The 21,602-nt window shown below is 41.5% G+C and overlaps 1 protein-coding gene across 4 annotated transcripts in view; it reads left to right on the top strand.

Annotated features, from left to right (window-relative positions):
- The window catches only part of ARHGEF3 (Rho guanine nucleotide exchange factor 3), a 257,794-nt gene that overhangs the window by 93,961 nt on the left and 142,231 nt on the right, over window positions 1-21,602 (top strand). The window contains exon 1 of one of the 4 annotated variants that reach the window (XM_075938878.2): window positions 13,151-13,298. The exons of the other annotated variants lie outside the window; for them this stretch is intronic. Coding sequence (XP_075794993.1) covers window positions 13,266-13,298 — 33 coding nt within the window. The 5' untranslated portion in view covers window positions 13,151-13,265. Of the gene's footprint in view, window positions 1-13,150; window positions 13,299-21,602 lie in introns of those variants that run through there. 4 annotated transcript variants of the gene reach the window in all.

Raw genomic sequence — 21,602 nt, 5'->3', positions numbered from 1 at the left:
CAATTTGTTGATTTAACTGTTAAATCACAACTTAGGCAATTCCAAAGTTTGTCTCTTCCCTTCTCCAGCTGCCTCTTCCATTCTCCAATTCAATTGTTCCTTTCTCTCTCAGCTCAGTTGGCCTTGTGTACAGTACACTATGAAATAAGATTGAAATGATTAAGGTCAATTTTTTTTAGCACCCAATTTTGTGAATTCAAAGTTGCATGTCTCCCCTGTGCTCAGGAGTTTCATACAGTGTCCCCCCAATAGCGTGGCTACTGTCAATGTTGACAGTGATGCACTGTGGGTAGCTATTCCACACTCCCTGCCACCCCTTTGCATTCTGGGTTATGCTCCTAGTGCCTGATGGGATAAAAACAGTGCAATGGGTGGTTCTGTGTACATGTTGTCAGATTCCAGAATGCACTCACTCCTTCCTCCCCCCACTTAAAAACCAATGACAGACAATCTTTTTGTGCCCTTTTCCCCCTAGCTATCAAAGTTTTATATTCTCATTTTAATTTGCTGCTGCTATGTATGCAGCAAAATTTCAGATTTACTCTTTGGCCTTGTAATATACATATATTCATTTTTTCATATTAGTACATTATGGAACACAACTACAGCAAAGTTAAATGTTTACATGTTGCGGCAGGAAGTGGTACAAGGAAATCTGAGTGTTACCAGGAAATGATTTTATAGTTCCTGCCTGGCCTCCTACGTCAGCTTTCTTGCAAATTTAACTCTTATAAGACTTTTGAAAGATTTGTTCTTTTGAGGATCACAGAAATATTTTTAAAATAGTGTTCCTGAATGATTGTATTTAGTTACTTAACCTGTCTGTTGCAAGGAAAAGCTGGTACTGTCTAAAGAATTTAAAATAATGAGAATATATGAAATTTAACAGCGTTTCAAGTTTATTTTGCCATATTACTGTAATCAGGGAAGTTTTGTCCTGTCCTATTCCTGGAATCTGCATTAAACTGATTTGTGCATGCGTTTAAACCTCTTACCTTTTATTTGCAATACAAAATGAAGACATCGGTTCGTTAGCCAGCACTGTTCAGTAGGAGAAAATCTACAAATCACTGAACTAATGTGGATCTTCATTTCACAAAACAGAGTTCATCCTTCAGCAGTTCATTGGTTCAGATAGCTATTAGGATCTTAAATTGTGATTTGGCTTAGACTGCTCATCAGACGTCCTTCGTGAGGGGATGTGCATCAAACACAATAGTTCATTTGTGTGGCATAAGCAGTTTTTAATGTGCTTGTATTTCTTTTGGTTCAATAATGTATGAAGCTGTATCCCAAAGACAAAAAACTAGTGAGATGAAGTTCAGATAGAAGATTTACTTAACATTTGGAAATATTTGCATGTTCCTAAAGATTTCCATTGACGGAACTTGCATTGTTAAAATATATTTTAGAAGGTAAGGGGCGAGGAATTTTGCCCTATTGCCTTTAGTGTTAAAAATGCTACAATAGTTCATGCTCCTGTAAACAATTATTCTTTACAATCCACTTTGCAAGTGATATTATAGAAAACCTCAGAACTATGTAAGTAAGACACCCAAAATCACTAGTCACTTTTGCTATCTCAATTTCTGGATGCTCGACTTGAGCTACCACAAGGGTATCTGATTTTTCATAAAGTACCGAACATCATTCTGTGGAAATAAGGCCCCTTTGAGACATTTCAAATTGGACATCCCAAAACTTAGGTGACTAAAATCACTAGTCGGTTTTTAAAATCTTGGCCTAAATGTCAGAAAACTCCCTATGGCATTTTTTTAACCTATCCATTTTTTATCCGCTTATACTTCAAAAGGAAAATGAAGCAGTAACTCTAATTTTCTTTGCTGATTGATATCAGTTTAGCAGTTTCACAGCCTGTCTACTTCCTCCAAATTCAGCAGAAGCATATAATTTAAGCTGATAAAAGATCAAGGTTTTACAGTTAACTGAGGGGCTCTTACTAGTGTGTGTCAGTTTTTATATTCTTAAAATGTGAAATAAATTTTAAACGGTCCTTAGCTTTCTGCCCAACTCAATTTTTTTTTTTAATATTCTTGCCTGTATAGGTATAAGTATACAAGCTCTGGAAAAAAAACTTGTAATTGATGTTCTGAACAAATAAGAAGAAATTAAAATAAATGGAGGGGGGACTATGGGAAATAACTGTCAGTAAAAGTTAAAAGACATTTATTGTTTAAAAAATGTAGGGATGTCAGGTGATTTTAAATTAATCATGATGAATCGTGATGAATCATGCAATTAAACAATAATGCAGTGCCATTTATTTAAACCTGTTTGAATGTTTTCTACATGTTTAAATATGTTTTCTACATGTTTAAATATTTGCAACACAGAATACAAAGTGTACAATGCTCACTTTATATTTATTTTCATTTACAAATAAATATTTGCAGTGTAAAAAAGAAACAAAAGAAATAGTATTTTTAAATTCCCCCATTATAAGTACTGTAGTGAAATCTTTTCATCATGAAAGTTAAACTTACAAATGTAGAATTATGCAGAGAAAAACCCTGCATTCAAAAGCAAACCAGTGTAAAGCTTTAGAGCCTATAAGTCCACTCAGTCCTACTTCTTGTTCAGCCAGTGTCTCAAGATATTTACATGTCAGATGAGGTAAAGATTCATGTGTCCCTTCATACTTTGACCACCTTTCCAAAGGACGTATGTTCAAGTTGATGATGGGTTCTGCTCGATAACAATCCAAAACAGTGCAGACTAATGCAAATTCGTTTTATCATCTGAATCAGATGCTACTAGCAGACGGTTGATCATTTTTAAAAATGTTTTTGTGTTCTGTAGTTTCCGCCTTGTAGTATTGCCCTTGTTAGACATCTGAAAGTATGTTCCATGCCTCAACTCTCAGATTTTCTGTAATCCTCATTTCACAAGGAGTAAGGAAGTCGAAGGAGGAATGTTCTTCCTTTGACTTTCTGCAGTCTAGACAGCGCCAAATGGCGGATTAAGCTATTTTGACTTAAGCTATGCAATTGATGTAACTCAGTTTGCATAGCTTAATTTGACTTTTGCCCTTCTGTGTAGACATGTCCATAGGTTCTAAAGTTCTTACACTGTTTTAAGTGCAGTTATGTAAAAAAAAAAAATGCACTACATTTGGAAATTGCACTTTTATGATAGAGATTATATTACAGTACTTGCATGAGGTGAATTGAAAAATACCATTATTTTTATTTTTTACAGTGCAAATATTTGTAATATAAATAATAATATAAAGTGAGTACTTTGCATTCTCTATTGTAATTGACATCAGTATATTTGAGAATATAGAAAAACATCCAACATTTTCAATTGGGATTCTGTTGTTTAACAGCAGTTAAAAGTGAGATTAATCACAATTAAATTTTGAGTTAATTGGCATGAGTTAATTGTAATTAATAAATAGCCCTAAAAGATATTTGTGAGAGAGAACAAAATAATATTCATCAAATGGTTTTCCTCAACAGAAACAGTATCAGAAGAAACAGTATGGTTCAAAGATCCTGCCTCTTAAAAATAACTTCTAATTTTTGCTTAGATATATTGAGTGTATTGGATTTCTGCAAGTTTAATTATGTTTAGCCATAATCAGTTTTGCACATTGCTCTTCTTATTTTAGACATTTGTAAAGTTGGAATATTTACATTATTAGAATATGAAAATATTTTTAAAATATGAGCCAGACTCTCAGTAGGTGTAGATGAGTGTAGATTAATTGACTCACTTTAATGTTTTTGATTTTGAGTTAGCCTTTGAATATAAAACAAGAAAATATTTCACATTCAATATGTTTTTCTAGAAAACATTATCTTTTTCCTTCATTTTGATGAATCATTGAAACAACAATATCAGTGGATAGCAGACCCAAATGTGTTCACATAAATTACATGCATTTGTCCATTGCATGTATGAATTCAGTCAGTTGTGTGACCTAAAGAAAGTACACAGAAATACATAAAGAAATGACACTGGGCAAAATTAGGGACTGTGCTTTGATAACTTCATGGAAGATAGGTCTATCAATAGCTATTAGCCAGGATGGGTAGAAATGGTGTCCCTAACCTCTGTCAGAGGCTCGGAATGGGTGACAGGAGAGGGATTGCTTGAAGATTCCTATTTCTGTTCACTCCCTCTGGGGCATCTGGCATTGGCCACTGTCAGAAGACAGGATACTGGGCTAGAGGGAACTGACCCAGTATAGCCATTCTTATGTTCTTACGTAACCTGGCAAAAAATCCAATTTATCTGTTGTACACTTAAGATATCTGATTTTAAATTATATACATCCATTCCCTGACTTACGACCACCACGACTTACGACCATCTGCACTTACGACCAACCTTGCGGCAGCACGTTGTGTTTGCATGTCTGCGGTCAGGCAGCGTATTTATGTTTCATTCCCTCACAGGGTTTTTGGTGTTTGCTTGTGGCCATCATGTCAAGTAAAAGAAAAAGGGCTAGAGATAAGGAGGGTGATAAGGGTGGTGAGAAAAGAAAGAGAAAACTATTGATTTGGAACAGAAAATAGCGATAGTGAGACAATATAAAGGGGGGTCAAATAATGTCCTTCATGTTGTGTAAGTTAGGGCTATCAAAATCCACTATCAGCACCATTATAAAGGATAGCGATCGCATTCGGGAAGCAGTGAAAAGATCTGCTCCTATGAAATCAAAAATTCTAACAAAGCAACAAGCAGGTCCCATCTTGGAAATGGAAAAACTCTTAGTGCTTTGGATGGAAGATCAAATTGAAAAACGCACGCCATTAAGTCTCATGACGATACAAACTAAGGCTCGTAGCCTTTTTGAAGACTTAAAGAAAAAGGAGGGGTATGGCTATGACCAAACTTTCACTGCCAGTCACGGTTGGTTCAGCCATTTCAAGATGCGTGCAAACCTTCATAATGTGAAATTAAGTGGGGAGGCAGCCAGTGCTGATTCGAAACCGGCAGAACCTTTCATAGAAGAATTGGATAAGCTGATAAAAGAAGGAAATTATTTTCCAGAACAAATCTTTAATATTGATGAGACAGGTCTCTTTTGGAAGAAAATGCCTGAACGTACCTACATACATAAAGAAGCAAAAACTATGCCTGGTTATAAGGCTTTCAAAGATCATCTAACTGTCTTGTTAGGAGGCAACGTTTCTGGGTATAAATTGAAACCCCTCTTGATTTATTGTTCTGAAAACCGTAGAGCCTTCAAGAATATCAGCAAGGCTACTTTACCAGTCCATTATCACGCAAATAAGAAAGCCTGGATGATGCTTGCACTTTTTGAAGATTGGTTCATGAACTTCTTCATCCCTGAAGTCAAGTCATATTTTCTGAAGAAAGGAATTCCTTTCCAAATTTTGCTTATTTTGGATAATGCTCCAGGTCACCCTCAATACCTAAATGACTTATATTCCGACATTAAAGTGTTGTTTCTGCCTACCAACACCACATCTGTTCTCCAACCCATGGACCAGGGGGCCATAGTTGCTTTCAAAGCATATTATCTTCGCAACACATTTGCAAAGGCAGTAGCTGCCACAGAATGTGAAAACGGCAAACATTACGTGAATTTTGGAAGGCCTACAACAGTCTGCATTGCATAAGGAGCATTGTTGCAGGGTGGGAAGAAGTCACTCCCCAATGTATGAATGGCATATGGAAGAAAATCCTAAAAAGATTTGTAAACTATTTCGAAGGCTTTGAAAAAGAAAAGGCACTGGAAGACATTTCTAATAACATTGTACAGCTCACGAAAGAAGTGGATCTGGAAATGGATAATGAAGACATACACCAACTGGTTGAGGATGTTGGGGAGGAGCTGAGCAGTGAAGATTTAATGCAGCTCGAGGCGGAGAGGGTAGCAGAGGAAGAGAGACAAACAGCCCAAGAAGAAGAAGCAGCAGCAGCCCCCAAAAACTTTGTGATGAAAGAAATGGCTGCAGCTTTCAGCAAAATAAATGAAGGAATGCATATGTTTGAAAAAATGGACCCTAATGTTGTGAGATTCTCAAAGGTGGATCGTTTAATTCAGGATGGCCTGGCTTTCTATAAGGAAATTTATAATGAGAAGAAAAAACAAATTGTCCAGTCCAAAATGGATATTTTTTTTAAAGAAAGCCCCCAGCAGTGCTGCCTCCCATACTGAACCAATGCCTTTCAGCAAAGGAACTGCTGAAATAGAATCTGTTGATGATGTTCTTACTGTAGTTTTTTACTCCTCCAATTCCTCATCCAGTTAATTCAATTCACATTACTGTATTTAAATTATTGCATTGTGTTTTGTATTTCATGTTCATGTTTGTTAAAGAAAGTTTGCTGTTGTTGCAGTAGTGTTGTTTTTTTTCATGTGTTTCTATTTTTCGTTGTTGATTGCTGTGTTGTTGGTGCTTGGTTACGCTTCGAGTGCTTCATATGGGGCATTTCCAACTTACAAACAAATAGAGTTACAACCAGCTATTTGGAACATAACCTGTTCGTAAGTCAGGGAATGGATGTACTTTGGTTTAATATTCTAAATGTTAATGATGACAATGCATGTAATTTTAGGCAAATATTGGAAAACTAGCCAATTAGCCTGTCATAAGACGGGATTTTCAGGTCTTCTCTCCTGAGCTTTCTCGCTCCGTGTCTCTCTCTCTCTCTCCTCCTACTGCCTCCCCCCCCCAGCTCTCCTCCGCCTCCTGCCTCTCTCTCCGTCTCTTTCTCTTCTCCTCCTCCTCCTGCCTCTCACTCTCCCTTTCTCTTCTCCTCGTCCTCCTTCCTCTCTCTCCCCTCCATCTCTCCCTGCCCCCTTCCCCTTCCCCTTCCGCTGTGGCGCTCTGTGCCACTCAGCTGGGCCCCGGCAAGGGAGCAAGTGGCGGCAAGCGGCTGTTTGGGGTCCGCGCTCCCCATGGATGTGGAGTGCGGACCCCAAATGGCTGCTTGCTGCTGCTTGCTCCCCCGCCGGGGCGTAGCTGAGCGGCACTCGCACTGTGCCGCTCAGCTGGGCCCCGGCCAGAGGGGAAGGGGAGCGGGGCGCTGATGTACATGGCCAGGGGGCGTGGCCATGTACGTCATCGCCCCCCCTTTCCCTCCCGCCATGGCGCGGAGTGTTGCGCCCCTCAGCTGGGCCCCAGCAGGGGAGGAAGCATCAGCAAGTGTCTGTTTGGGGTCCGTGCTCCCCATCCATGGGGAGCGCGGACCCCAAACGGCCGCTTGCCGCTGCTTGCTCCCCCACCGGGGCCCAGCTGAGTAGCGCAGATCGCCACAGCGGAAGGGAAAGGGGGGGCGGGGCACTGACGTACACGGGCAGGGCCGTGTACGTCAGCATTACAGGTGCACAGACACTGGGCTACTATATTTATGATGTTAAAAAATAAAAGTATGTGAGCTGAGGTAGCCTGGAGATTTATCCATGAGAATTTTTTTAAACAATCTTTTTCTTCTCTTCCTACTCGAGAAAAAAATCTGTTAGCATCCAGATGGAAAATCTCTCAAGGAAGTAGTCTGCTGATTTGGACATGTGACTGGGACTGAATCTTGTGAGCTCTTCAAACGCAGGACTTCCGCTGATGGTAGGGGTGGGTGGGTTGGAGCAATGTGCATGCATGTTAACATCTTGCAGGATGATGTGAAAGAAAACAATGTCCTCAATGAGGATCACAAGTCTGAAATTTCAAGCCATCAGCGTGGGCGGCCCTGCCCTCATTCAATCCTGCCTCCTCCCAGCTGAACCACAGTCACCGAGCAGGCAGCACAATGGGTCTGGCTTATCTCCCGCCAGGCGTACCGAGTTGCAGCGGGTTCCGAGGCCCCCCAGAAAACCGGCGCCCCGTCACCCCCCCGTAAGTCCGGTCTTACTGCTGGTGATTTGTTCTCCTCATCCAGGGGCGTCCTGGAGAAAAAGTTGGCATTGTTATGCTTCTGGCCCGGTCTGTGTGCCACTTCAAAATGTTAGGGTTGTAGGGAGAGGTACCACCGCATCGCGCGGGTGTTCGTATCCTTCATCAATTGGATCCAGCAGAGGGGGGCACGAGCCATAATCAGTTGGAAATTATTCCCTACAAGGTAGTATCATAACACATTGACAGCGCATTTCATGGCTAAGGTTTCCTTCTCGATTGTGGAGTATTTTACTTCACGCGGGAGAAGCTTCCGACTTAAATAAAGGACAGGGTGTTTCTCCCCGCCCTTTTCCTGGGATAACTCCACCCGTAGGCTGATTTCTGACACATCTGTTTATAATATAAACGGCCTTGTAAAGTCTGGTTGACTCAACACCGGGGTGCTGGTCAGTTGTTCCTTTAATGCTCAGAATGCCTGTTCGGCCTCCCTAGTTCACCCCACTTTCTTAGGTTGTGTGTTTTTTGTTAATGGTGTGGCTATCATTGTGAAGTGGGGGACAAACCTTCTGTAGTAACCCACCAGCCCCAAGAACTGACACAACTGTCTTTTGGTTGATGGGTGCGGGTCGTCTCTAAGGGCACCTACTTTGTCCACCAGCAGTTGCAACTTACCCAGCCCCACGGTGTAGCCCAAGTAAGACACCTCTCATTCCCCAAAAGGGCACTTGGTGGGGTTGGCCGTGAACCCCACCTCCTTCAGAGATGTTAAGACTGCTGTCAGCCGTTGAAGGTGGTCAGCCCATGACTCACTGTACACCACAATGTCATCTATATAAGCCACGGCATATTGGTCGTGCTTTTGTAATATTTTATCCATAAGGAGCTGAAATGTTGTGGTTGTCCCATGAAGCCCAAAAGACATTCTTATAAATTGGTACAGCCAAAACGAGGTGGAAAAGGCTGTCTTTACCTTTGAGGCTGACGTCAGGGGAATCTGCCAGTAGCCATTGGTCAAGTCAATAGTAGATATATATTGTGCTCCTCCTAATTGTTCTAATAGTTCATCTACTCGAGGCATTGGATATGCATCAGAACGAGAGATGGCATTTACTTTGCGGAAGTCTATGCAAAAACGTGTAGACCCCTTGGGAATTGGTACCAACACTGTGGGGTTCCTCCACTTGCTACGGGACTCCTCCACTACTCCCCATTGCAGTATTCTCTGTAATTCCTCCCAAACTGTACTCCACATCATCTTGGGGAGGGGCCATACCAGGTCACGTACCTTCTTCCCTGGCATAGTAGCCACATGGTGGTATGTTAGAGTTGTTTGGCCTGGATGTCTCGCAGACAGGACTTGCGAGAAATCCTGCAGTACTCGCTGTAGTTGGCCTTGTTGCTCGACGGTCAAGTCTCTCCCTACCTGCAGGGTTAAAGGGTTATCCCTTTCCCCTCCCCATGGCCCCAGCTTGGGTTCCAGGGGGAAGGGATTAATTAATAGCCCCTTGCAGACCTTCAGTTTTTTTCAAGAGGTTGACATGGTATATCTGTGGTGTTGGCTGTTTCCTGGGCAGACGCACCTCATAATCAACCTCACCCACATGCCGGACCACCTCGAATGGTCTCTGCCACTTAGCCATTAACTTGGAGTCTTGGGTGGGCAGCAGAAGGAGTACCCTGTCTCCTGGTTCGAAAACCCTTAGCCTACTGCCTCTATTGTAGTACTGAGACTGTCTTGGACCATAAGTAGATTTGCTTTGGCGAATTCGCCCAGGGCTTTCAGTCTTTCCCACAATTGAAGTATATACTGGATAGATCCCTGGACTTGGGATGCCTGTTTCTCCCAAGTTTCTTTGACTACGTCCAGTATACCTCAGGGTTGTCACCCGTACAATAGTTCAAAAGGTGAGAACTCAGTGGCTAATTGGGGGACCTCCCGAACTGTGAACAATAAGGCAGGCAATAGCCTATCCCGGTCCCGTGGGTCCTCCTCTACGAACCGGCGTAACGTGCTTTTGAGGGTCTTATGAAATCGTTCCATGAGACCATCTGTTTGTGGATGATAGACTAATGTCTTTAGGGTTGTGACTTGTAACAGTTGGCAGAGTTCTGCCATTAATCGGGATGTTACGTTCGTGCCCTGATTGGTTAGGATCTCGCGCGGGATCCTTACATGCAAAAATATCTTTACTAGTTCGGCTGTGAGAGTAGGGGCTTGTGGTGCTTCTGAGTGGCCCCACTTCTGGGTACTGAGTCGCATAATCTTTCAGGAATAGGATATACTGATGGCCGGACCTTGTCCGTTCCAGGGAGCTGACTAAGTCCAGGGCCACCCTGTCAAAGGGGACATCTATCACTGGGAGGAGGATCAAGGAGGCCTTTGGCATGTTTTTAGGGCCGTCTCTCTGGCATTTGGGACATGAGTCGCAGACCTCCTTGACCTCACAGTGTATCCCTGGCCAACAGAACCTCTGCCTCACGCGTTGGAGTGTCTTCTCACTCGCCTGGTGGCCCGCCCAGGGGTTGGTGTGGGCCAACTCTAGCACCTTCCTGTGATACCGGCCCAGGACCAAGAGCTGCCATATTTCCTCCTGCCCGTCGGGGTCCCCTGTAACCCGATATAAGCGATCTCTGCATACCTCGAAGCGGGGGCCTGCCGCTCACCGTCCCTCCGTGCCTGATGTTTCCTCAGACTCCGTCGCCTGTTCCCAGACTCTGACCAAGCCCAGGGCCCTAAGGACAGTGCAGTCCCTGCCTGGCTGGTGGAGGATCCTTCCCTCAACTCGCCAGCTCACGGGCTTTAGCATAGCCCTGCCCTGGGCCACTTCCTATCTCTCCTGATCCTCACTTATGGCCATACTGGGGCTATGGGTCCGTCCTCGGTACTCCTCGGACTGGGGCGTCCCGATCTCCAGTCTGCTCTCCCCCCTGCTCTTGAGTTCCGGTATGCTTTTCATCCTTCCGCCATCTCTGACACTGCCCCTTGCTTAGTGTGGGGCACCGTCGGCGTGGGCCACCCCACCTTCTACGTAGGGTGGGCCACTGTGCCCTCATTCAACCCTGCCTCCTCCCAGCTGCACCGCAACCTCTGAGAAGGCAGCACAACGGGTCTGGCGCATCTCCCGCCGGGCATACCAGGTTGCAGCGGGTTCTGAGGCCCCCCCAGAACACTTGCACCCCGTCACACTGACCAAAAAAAAACCAACCACAATTTGCCCTTTTAAGAGCAGGCATTTCTCTTTTAAGGTGACCATTTTGAAGTCTTCTCAGGACACTCCAACCTCCCTCCAGCCAGCCTGAGCTGCGTATGTTTCAGCAGATGCCTGAGCCAGAAAAAACAGAACATACCGGGCATTTCACATGTCTGATATTTTCTGAAGTTTTTTACCAGACAGAAGGCCCAAATACCTGGCTGTCTGGTTTAGTACTGGACACCTGGCAACCCTAAGGGCAGCGCTTCTTCCTCATGAACCAGATTGTGGACCAAGGCTTGGGGCTTTCTCTCCCCCTGTAGCAGGAAACCAGCCAATGCTGTGGCCCAGCAGCCAGCGGTCTGTGGGTTGGGAACTGCTGGGCTAGTTCAATGGTTTTCAAACTTCCTTTCTCATGACTCAGTTGAAGAAAATTGTTGATGCTCACGACTCAACATAATTTGACTAAAGTATTGGCTCCATGGTGGAATGGGGTTTCAGCTTGAGGGAGGAGCCCTCAGGGCTGGGACAGGAGGGGCTAACCTCAAGTGGCTCCCAGTAGACAGTGCGGATAAGGCAGGCTTTGTGCCTGTCCTAGCACTGCAGATCATGCTGCACCCCAGAAGCAGCCAGCAGCAGGTTCCCAGGGAATGGGATTACAGAACTAGTGCTCAAGACAGGGGCAGTGCACAAAGACTTGTGTGCTTTTCCCACCCCGCTAGGGTTGCCAGGTGTCCGGTATTGACACGGACAGTCCAGTATTTTTGCCTCCTGTCTGATAAAAAAGTTCAGAAAATACCAGAAACCTAAAATGTCCAGTATTTTCTGATTCTTTTTCCTGACCAGGAGGCAAAAATCCCAGGTGCTTACCTGGTTCCGTAGGGGAGCTGTCTGGCCCAGAGCAGGAGGACATGACACAGACGGCCGCCGGCAGCCTGTTAGAGCCAAAAAGCCTCAAAAACATTTCTTAAAGGGGCCATGCTGTTTAAAAATATATATATATATTTATTTATTTATTTATTTTTGCTTAACAAGTCTCAGGGTCCTTTTTCCCCCTCCTCAGCAACTTTGGTCTCCCCCCTTTTTTTTTCTCAACAGAATTTTTTCCTCAGTGTTTTTTTTTTTTTGCGGGGGAGGGGTGTGTTTGGTATTTTTGATTAACCATCTGGCAACCCTACACCCCCCACCAAGGAGCCGGGTCAGCAGCTGGCCACTTCTGGGGCACAGTGAGGTCTTAGCACCCCCACTACATTAGTGAGACTCAGTCAGTGTCTGACATTCCATGATCCAGTACTCCTGTGGACCAGTTAAAACCAGCAGGAACAAAGCATCTAGCTTCAGTTCTGTAGAACTAATGAATGCAAAAGGGCTAAAGGTAACTTCCTGAGGAGTTCCTGCACATTTCTTTCCATACAAAACTCGGGTCCTTTTCAAAATCTTATTTTGAGGCCTCACTTCAGGAGTGATTCTATACTCTACATGATTTTTGCTCTCAGTTTCTTCTGGCTTAGTAGTTCCTAGTTAAAGTCTTTGCTTTTCTCATGAGGATCTTTCAAAACCTTTCTTAACCAAGGCTTGCAATGAAACCATAGATAGGTAGGTAGGTAGGTAAGTAGATAGATCGATGGTTTAAAAGCCCCAATAAACAGATACAGTCTGCTTGTTTTTTTTAACTGATGCATGCACATCTGGCACTAATCAAGACTTTTAAAAACAACAACAACGACAGAAAAAAGCACAACACTGTTGAAAGTCAACAATCATCCCTTCCTCACTTGTACTATGCATTTTCTCCTATAACTAGGGAACCTGATAGCTGAAACAGCTCTGCCCATTCTAGTAAAATTTACTAGTGATGATCTCAATCACTGTGACTGCAGAAGCAGCAAAATGATGTATTTATTTAACACTTGGTAGAGCTTTTTCTTAAATAGCTACTCTTGCCTGATTAAAGATACTAACTGCAAAATATTATTCAAAGACAAATGATATAAAAAAAAAACCCAACAAGAAACCCACAAGATTTAGATGGTTGGATTGGTATGCGTGTCTCAACTTCTCAGACTTCTAATATATAGATTGCCGTTGCTTCCTGTCATGCATTGTGGCTGCACGGGGAGTAGTTCTGCAGAAAAGTGGAGGAGAGAAAAAAGAGACCGCCCTGTGGTCCAAAGACTTTATATTAGTATATTGACGATTAAGAAACCATTTGAAATCTGAGTACAGTAGAAAGTACCTCATGGTGTGGTGTTGCTTTTTTGTGGATCATCAGGTATGTTGGGAGCTGTGTTACTTTACTCTGTGTGTATGTGTTATGTGTGTTTTTTGTACCCAAAATATTCACAGATTTTTGCTTATTTAAAAGCATGCTAGTGTTGAAAGTCAAATAGAAATGCAACCAGACATTGTTTATCGGATGCATTTATTTATGTAAGGGAAGGAAGTATTTTAAAACATAAATATTTAACATGCTATAATACTGCGATAGTAAGAGGGTTTTTATTTTATTTGTTTTTGGTAGTTCTGTGGTAATTTGAGCAGAAGTGAAAGTAACTTAAAATTTCTTACAGGTACTGCTCTATTACAATCCGGGTCCCTGCCAACTCTTTAAATAGCTCCCTGCTGGCTACGGCCGCAAGTCAGCAAGCTCTTGCTGGAGCCACACACCTGGGTGCACCCACTTACTTTCACCTCTGAATATGAGAGAAGATTTGATTAAAAAATACTGAAGGGCCTACTTTTGCAAGCTTTATGTGAGGACCACCATTTTGTTAAATTTCAGTGGGAATTGAACTGAAAACATGAATCTCTAAAGTGTGAGTGAAGAGGGTTGTAACAGAGCCATACTCTCTGAATTGAGCACAGAGAAAGATAAATACATAATACATATTGACCAGTGGGTTACACCTATTTGCATTAGTGTTTAACCATGTGCCTGTTCCCATTGATTTCAATATGACTACTTGGTTAAGTACTGTTTATCATGAGTAACGGTTGCCTGATCAGGTTTGAAGTTGGCAAATTTTAACTTTAATTTAGTGGTCTAATTCCAGAACCTCTAATATGGTCTCTTTCTCCTAGAGAATTTATTGTGAAATGAAGCTCGCTTCAAATTACTTGCATGTTTTACTTTTATCAAAGCTCATTTAATTTCTGGTAGGATATTTGCATATTAAATATTGATATAAAAGTTGAAGCATGTGGTATTCTTTATCATTAGATAAGTCTTGTCAATGTATTCTTTGTAGGTTTAATTTATCCGCCATATTTTGCCATACATATGCAGTACAGTATAGAGAGCACACAAATTACCTTCCGATGACTTTGTTGTCTGTATTTGTGCTGGCAGAACTATAGTGCTCTTTTAAAATGTGGCTTTTACATTAGATGGGATCATGTTTGTTCTTTGCTTATTATAAATGTATGGCAAAAAAATGTTAAAATCTATCACATTCCAGAAAGGTAGTAGAAATTTAGGACTTGTTTCTGCCAAACTTACTCATATTGCCTGACACCAAACTCTGTGAATTATCCATAGGACTAGTCCATCTAAATTGGTGGCAGATTCAGGACCATAGTAGTAAGGGGAATGGGTCAGTAACTCTACACAATCGTTCAAAAGGCTCTTTTACATCCAACATAAGAATAATTAATGAACTACATGATAATGAATTGTTTGGATTGGTCTCCTCATATAAATATTAACAATAGGGAAGTGATGCCTATTCAGTTAGAATCCTATATTTTGTTAGCAGTAAATGATAGCAGTGTCTTTTCTGAAACTTTAACTCATGGAAGTAAATCCACAGTTGAGCTTTTGGAAAGTATTACATTGTTTTTTTAAGATGGAATTTACCATTTTCCAAAACCTGCCTTAAATTTATTGGAAGGAGACAAAAGCAGGGGTTCTTTCAGTTATATGATAATCCAGTCTGTCATTGCATTGGGTATTTGCAGTTATGTGTGCCTACCTTGAAAAATGTGGCTGTAACAAGGGGAAAATAAATATAAACTTTAATTCAGAATAGATATTGTAATGAGTCACTACAGAGAAAGCTAAATTGTTTTTCTGTACGTTATAACCTGTATCTTCATCAATGGTATGGCTTGCACATGATATCTCTTTGACAAAAGTTACACGATCAAAGACTAACTACAGGAACTGTCTGTGGTTTTAAATATATCAGCACAACCATGTTGAATGCAAATCATTGAGATAGCAGAGAGACAGCAAAATAGTAGACCAGCAATGGATGGCTGCTACTGTCTAAAAAGGTAAAGCTGGTTGAATCTCATATCAGGCCTAGATTAGAGAAAATGTTTAATTCTGCTACAGGTTATACTAGTGTAATGAGCATGTATAGCAGCATGTGCAAGGGGAATCTGACTGCTTGAAAAAGTTCTTTTTAGAATCAATTAAAAAATTCCATGTGTAAAAGATATTGAATGAAATAAACTCCTTACTGAGAGAAAACTAGAGACAGTTTCACTCTCACATACTCACTACTTAAAGAGATGTTTTTCTTTTGTTTTTTGTTTTTTTACTTTTCCAGCAGACCCATAGTACAGCTAAACTGCAGCCCCTCCTACTTAAGAACAAAGTAAAAATGGCTTCAGCTGATCCTCTTGCTCAGATGGGATAAGCTGCTTGGCCAGTAAAGGTCACATGTAAAATACCATGTGTGACTTGCTCAGTGAAATGTAGCTGAATGAACCAGGCTTGAACTTCAAATACATGGTTAACAGCAACCAGTAAAGTTCTTGGATATCCAGATAGAGCAAAAGGTGTTCATGGTATCATAAAAGGCACAAACAAAGCTTGAGCTCATTTATAGATGTTGGGAGAGCACTAGTCAAGACTATTGAATACTGATCGAACTAGCATGGGTTTACAATAAAATTCCTTATCCCTGAATACACAAATCTAGCATCTGCAACCTCTGCTAGGTCAGATTTCCAGAGACAGTGAAATCCAGGGCTATGGAACAGCTATTTTCACATTCAGTGTTTAAATTATTTGGGAGCTTAGCACCCAAATAACTGATCTGATCCAAATAGGGCTTGAAAAGAAGGTCCTATCCGAGGGAATAAGTAAAAAAAAAGATGTAAATTTAAGTGTGTGATTAATTTACACCTTCTCTCTCCTAGGTTTATAAGATCAATTTACAATTTTATAGCTACAAGTACAGTGTATGTGTGTACCACAGTTAACTTTTAAGCATTGTTTTTATTGCAGAAGTGTTTAGAGTCTTCAATGACCTCTGTTAGATTCCAGTAATTTGTACTCTCCCTTGCCTTCCCAAAAAAGGATGGGAGAAGGTTAAATAAAAAGAGAATGAATACCAGTCCTCAAACAAAGCTTTGCTACTCCTTTTCCTGCCAGCATGCCCTACATACAACCACATTTCCTGTTAGTTACACACAGTGAATAAGATTTTCACTGTTCACTTTGTTACTTAGATGGCAAAATCTCAAATCCCTCTCATGCTACAAAGATAAAAGAATACATCTCACCTTTCTCATTTAAAATTGGATGCCAGAGGAAGCTCTCTCTGATCTTTCCTGCTGCCAGTTTCCTTCAAAGGCTGTGAATTTAGGTAGCCAGCTTAGAATTACTAAGAGTTTTGGGCCTCTTTTTCATAAGAGATTGTAATAGCATCCATAATATTTGGGGTAATATCAAAGCACAGACAAATGTACATTTTGAGTAGCTGATATAAAAACGTGTGTAGCTTTTAGTTAAACCTCTAACAATTCTTGACTATACCCATACCAATATGTGGTCAGCTAACTGCATACATATAGAACATGGAAGCAGGGATGTTAAATTTAGTTTAATAAACTAATTGACGAGTTGATGGATTTTCCATCGACTAGTCAATAAGCAGGGAAGTTGCAGCAGAGTTAGCTCCGGTCCCAGGAGCTAACCCCGCTGTGGCTCTTCCTTTTAAATGTATTAAAAGCCTATCTGCGCTTAATACATTTAAAAGGCTAAAGCACAACAGGAGGGACCCAGCATAAGCCGGGACAGCTGAATCTTGGCTTGCGCTCGGTCCCCCCACTGTGCACTGGCCTTTTAAATACATTTTAAAAGGCTAGTGCACAGCGGGGGAGGGGGGAACCAAGGGCAAGCTGGGAATCAGCTGTCCTGGCTTGCGCTGGGTCCCCTCCACTGTGTTTTAGCCTTAGCTAAAAGGCTAAAGCATAGCAGAGGAACACAGTACAAGCCAGGAATCAGCTGTCTCAGCTCACGCCAGGTGCCCCCCACTGCACTTATGATTTTTAAACATACTAAGAGCCGGCAGGCTCTTAATACATTTAAAAAACAGAGGCGTAGTGTCTGGGACTGGGGCGCAAGCCAGCAATCAGCTGATTCCCAGCTTACACCTGGCCCCTGCTATCCACCTGCAGAGATGGTGCTGGGGGGAACCGGTGATAGAGGCAGCAAGGGGTGGGAGTGACTAGTCGTGGGACTATTGGACTATCTGTCAAGCTTTTTCATACCGGATAGTTGAGTAGACGACTAGTTGCTTACATCCCTACTTTTAAACCTCTGTTATAAACACTGACGGCTGTTGGTGTACACTAAGTCCCCATTAGTTATCAATAGGAGTAGGACTTAAAAGTCTTGCATCAGGGAACAGGAAAATTGCAGTGTCAAAGACACTTGATCTGGTTTTGCATATTCCAAACATTAGAGGGCAATAGACACACAGAAGGTTTAAAGGTTTTTGGTTTTGTTTAAAGTTTGAGCAAATTATTTGCATCAATATTACATAAAGAACTGATATATTAGATGGTGGAACATTCAGTAAATCCTTTTTTATGACTGTTCTTCCTCATTCTACAGAATATGGTGTTAACATGTAAAATTTGGCCCTGTGGGCATTTATTTTGCATCATTCAGCCTACAGACATTGTGCTGTGAGCAAATCTATTTCAGGATCATGTGAGGTTTCCCACGTCCTCAGGATTTCCTTGAAAAACTTAGGACTTTCACCGATATAACCATGCAGGTAACACTGAAATACAAAGGAGAAGGAATTAAGAGATGGGTCCTGTCCATCTATGCCTCAGAGAAGACACATCTGAGACTCGTGTATTTGGTTTCACTTGAAGGGACATGTGTGATTTTTTTTTTCTCTTTTAAAAAGAATCTTATTTGTAAGATTTTAATCAAATAGAAATGAGAAACTTTGGGATGGCGGGAGGTGATCATCCCAGGGGAAATTCCTAGGCTTTTTTGTTAGTCGTTATAGGAAGGGAGGCTCATAGGATTAGTGTGACATGGTCTGTTCTTACCCTTCTCCCCCTCACACAAATAAAGAGCTGCTATTAAGAGCTTTGTATCAGCTAATACAAAATTCCTTTTGGCATCTGTAACTTTTATTTCATCATAGAAACTTGAATACCAGTACATTAGTAACATGATAAGATGGAAAATGGCTAATCTTGCATGAGGTTTTAGTCTTGTTCTGATACCACAAAGCAGGCTGGCATTAAGCTGGGTAATAAGATACCACCAATGCCTGTTGTGGTTCATTTCCAAAGTCTGCTTTGTGATGTTATGTCGTACCATCTGTGGCAGGAAATGTTAAATTAGAAATTATTCAACTAACCTTATAATAGAAGATTAATCTTTTGATCAGGCAATTTTATACCCAATTTAAATTGGATTCAAAACTTTTTGTTGTTGGTAAGTGAGAACGACGTGTACAATATCTAGGGGGCTTGGGTCAGTTTAGCTCATTGTTATATTGAGGAGACCAACCTATCCAAAATATAACTTGGTAAGTTTCTAAGATAATGATGATTTCATGGATATTACAGCTACAAAATAAAATCAAACTTTTAAAGACTATCTGAAATTAATGTATTTATAAATGCTTGAGAGCCAGAATGGTACTATGAACACATGTTATTCTTTATTCTCCTAAGCAGTCTCCTTGGTTTTGCCATGCACACTATGATGAAATTTATGAACCTGCCCGATGATTGAGTTCAGCTGTGGGGCCTCTGCGCTGTGTTCCTCCACTTATGGAAATAAGGCTGACATCTATGTGGAGCAGGGCCTTTTCAGCTTTTGCCTCTAGGTTATGGAATTCCCTCCCCCTGGACATTCGCCTGGTTCCAACGTTGGCACTGTTTCAGCATCATGCTAAAGCCATGCTTTTTATCCTTGCTTTTATTGGTGCTTGAGTTTGTATGTGTCCTGCTCCACCTTGAGGTGTCTTAGCAGGTTTTATGCTCCCCTTGGGGTCTTGTATTTTACTTTTTATATAATATATGTAGATATAAATATAATGTAAAGCCACCTCAAATATTTTAAATAGAGAGGCAGGGTAAAAATATTTTTAAATAAATCAATAAATAAAATAAATATTGACACAAGTTAGCAAATTAAAGGTGCCTATTTTATAATTGCATGTACTGACGCAGCTTCAGAGGTGCACTAAAATAGTGAATACATAAACATGTAATTAAATGATCACATAGGTGCATGTGTTTTGTATAAATAAGGACCTGAAAAGCTATAAAAACTTTGAATCAGCTTTGAACTCAACTTTTTTATTAACAATATAAATTGTTTAGCATTAATTCTCTCCACATTTTATTTTTTTGCACATCTTCATGGCTGGGTCTGGCTGGTATTAGAACTCAAAATAGAATTGTTGAGATCCCTGTGAGAGAGAATTTTCTGTTCTATTTCCTACCCATCCAGAGCCTGACAGTGTTGAAAAGTTTTGGCGTATTTTTCTCAAGAGAGCATTCTAATAGAGCTTTGCAGATTCAAAGAGGCTAAAGCTGCTATATTTCCTTACTTCTGGGGGCTTTAATTATTCAACCTGATCTAAACTCCTACAATTTCAGATTCCTGCAGTGCTTGAAATTCTGCTATAAGCAAACAAATCTTACAGACACTTGGAGGAATCTGCTACAGGAGATGAAGCATCAAGTGACAGTTTGACCCTATGTGAAATCCTGGCCCTTCTGCAGTCAATGGCAAAACTTCCAGTTACTTCAGTGGGGCCAAGATTTTACCCTTTGTCTCTGGACCCACAAGGAGCACTATAGTTTAGTATTACTTGAAACATTAAGTGTTTGAAGAAGTCAGCCCTACCAGAACAAAAACAATAACAACAATAACAAAAGTGCATTATTTTTACAGTGGCAGATGTAAAGCACTCGCAGTTATAGCGCTGCTCACAGAACGCAGCAGTAGGTGTGCATATTGTCAGCCACTGGTGCAGTTGTATGACCACACTTGTAGGGCTTGCAGTGGCTTCTGTAGTGGTGCACTCTGAACAGCTATCCCACAGAGCACCTCTTCCTCTTCTGCCACAGAGTTAGTGGGAAGGCTGAGGAGAGGGGCATCCTGGGTCCTATCCTTATGCCCTGTAGTGCATCGTTTCACATCCCAGAAATCCCAGCATTTCCATCCGTATTTGGCACCATCTTTTTTCACCTTCTGTGCTACATGCTCTGTCTTGTCAGTCTGCGGGAAGAGAACTGCAGCTGTTGACAAAAATGCTGATAGCTCTCACTAATACCTTAATGGCAGTCGAGTTATTCATGTAGCTTCAGAGTAACAATGCAGAGTCCATGCAGAGTTAGTTCCTTGTGACATTCACAGAAGTGCTGACCACAGTGGAATGCCGCTTTTGGGCTTAGGGAAAAATGCACCGAGTGATGGGATCACATTGTCGTGCAAGCTTGGAATGATGAGCCAGGGGCTGCAGAATTTTCAGATGAGAAGAGCCACTTTCATGGGGCTGTGCTGTGCTGATCCCCCGTCGTGTGGCACAAGGACACGCCAATGAGAGCTGCCTTGCCAGTGGAGAAGTGCAAGGTGTTTGTACAGTGAAAACAGACAGCTTTTGCTTGCTCGCGAATCAGTTTGGAGTGGGAACATTATCCATTGGACTTGTGCTGATGGAAGTGTGCAGGGCCATCAACTGCATCCTGCTCTGAAAGACTGTAACTCTGGGCTTATCGGTTGATCATCTAGTCAACTACTTGTTGACATCCCTAGTATGGGGTGAATCCTTATTTATGTGAAGGGATGCTATAGTAATAGGAGCATTAGGAATGTGAGTTTTTGTGCTTCATACATTCTGAGCTGAAGAGTGCAGTGATTTAGAAACGGTGAGGGCTGTTGTATACAAAGATGCACACCTGATTAAACTGGTTTTTTACAACATAATTTTTGGAGCAATTCTGTGTGACACACACTTGTGGTTTAGAAGAAATGAAACAAAGGAGATTAATGGCTGGCAGAAACTTCTTTCCCCCATCACAGGATATTTTTATCCGGTTATTTTCATACATCTTTGTATTTCCTCTCCCAGGTGCTACTATATAAATCTCCGGTATCAATAATACAAACCTGATGATGAAAAGAGGATGCCAATCTTACTTCCTGTAACAAGGTCTCATTACTCTAATTCCTGTAATTAAATCATTGCTTTTTTATATAATTGGATATCTTACTCGCTCATCTCCTGTGAGATAATTACAAAGAAGAACAATTCTATCTCAATATATTGAGACCAGGAAACATTTTCCTTTTAACCTG

This window comes from Pelodiscus sinensis, chromosome 11 (genome assembly GCF_052426305.1).
Source record: "Pelodiscus sinensis isolate ZL-2025 chromosome 11, ASM5242630v1, whole genome shotgun sequence".
NCBI classification, from domain to species: Eukaryota; Metazoa; Chordata; order Testudines; family Trionychidae; genus Pelodiscus; species Pelodiscus sinensis.
This window is presented reverse-complemented; position numbering and strand designations above follow the sequence as displayed.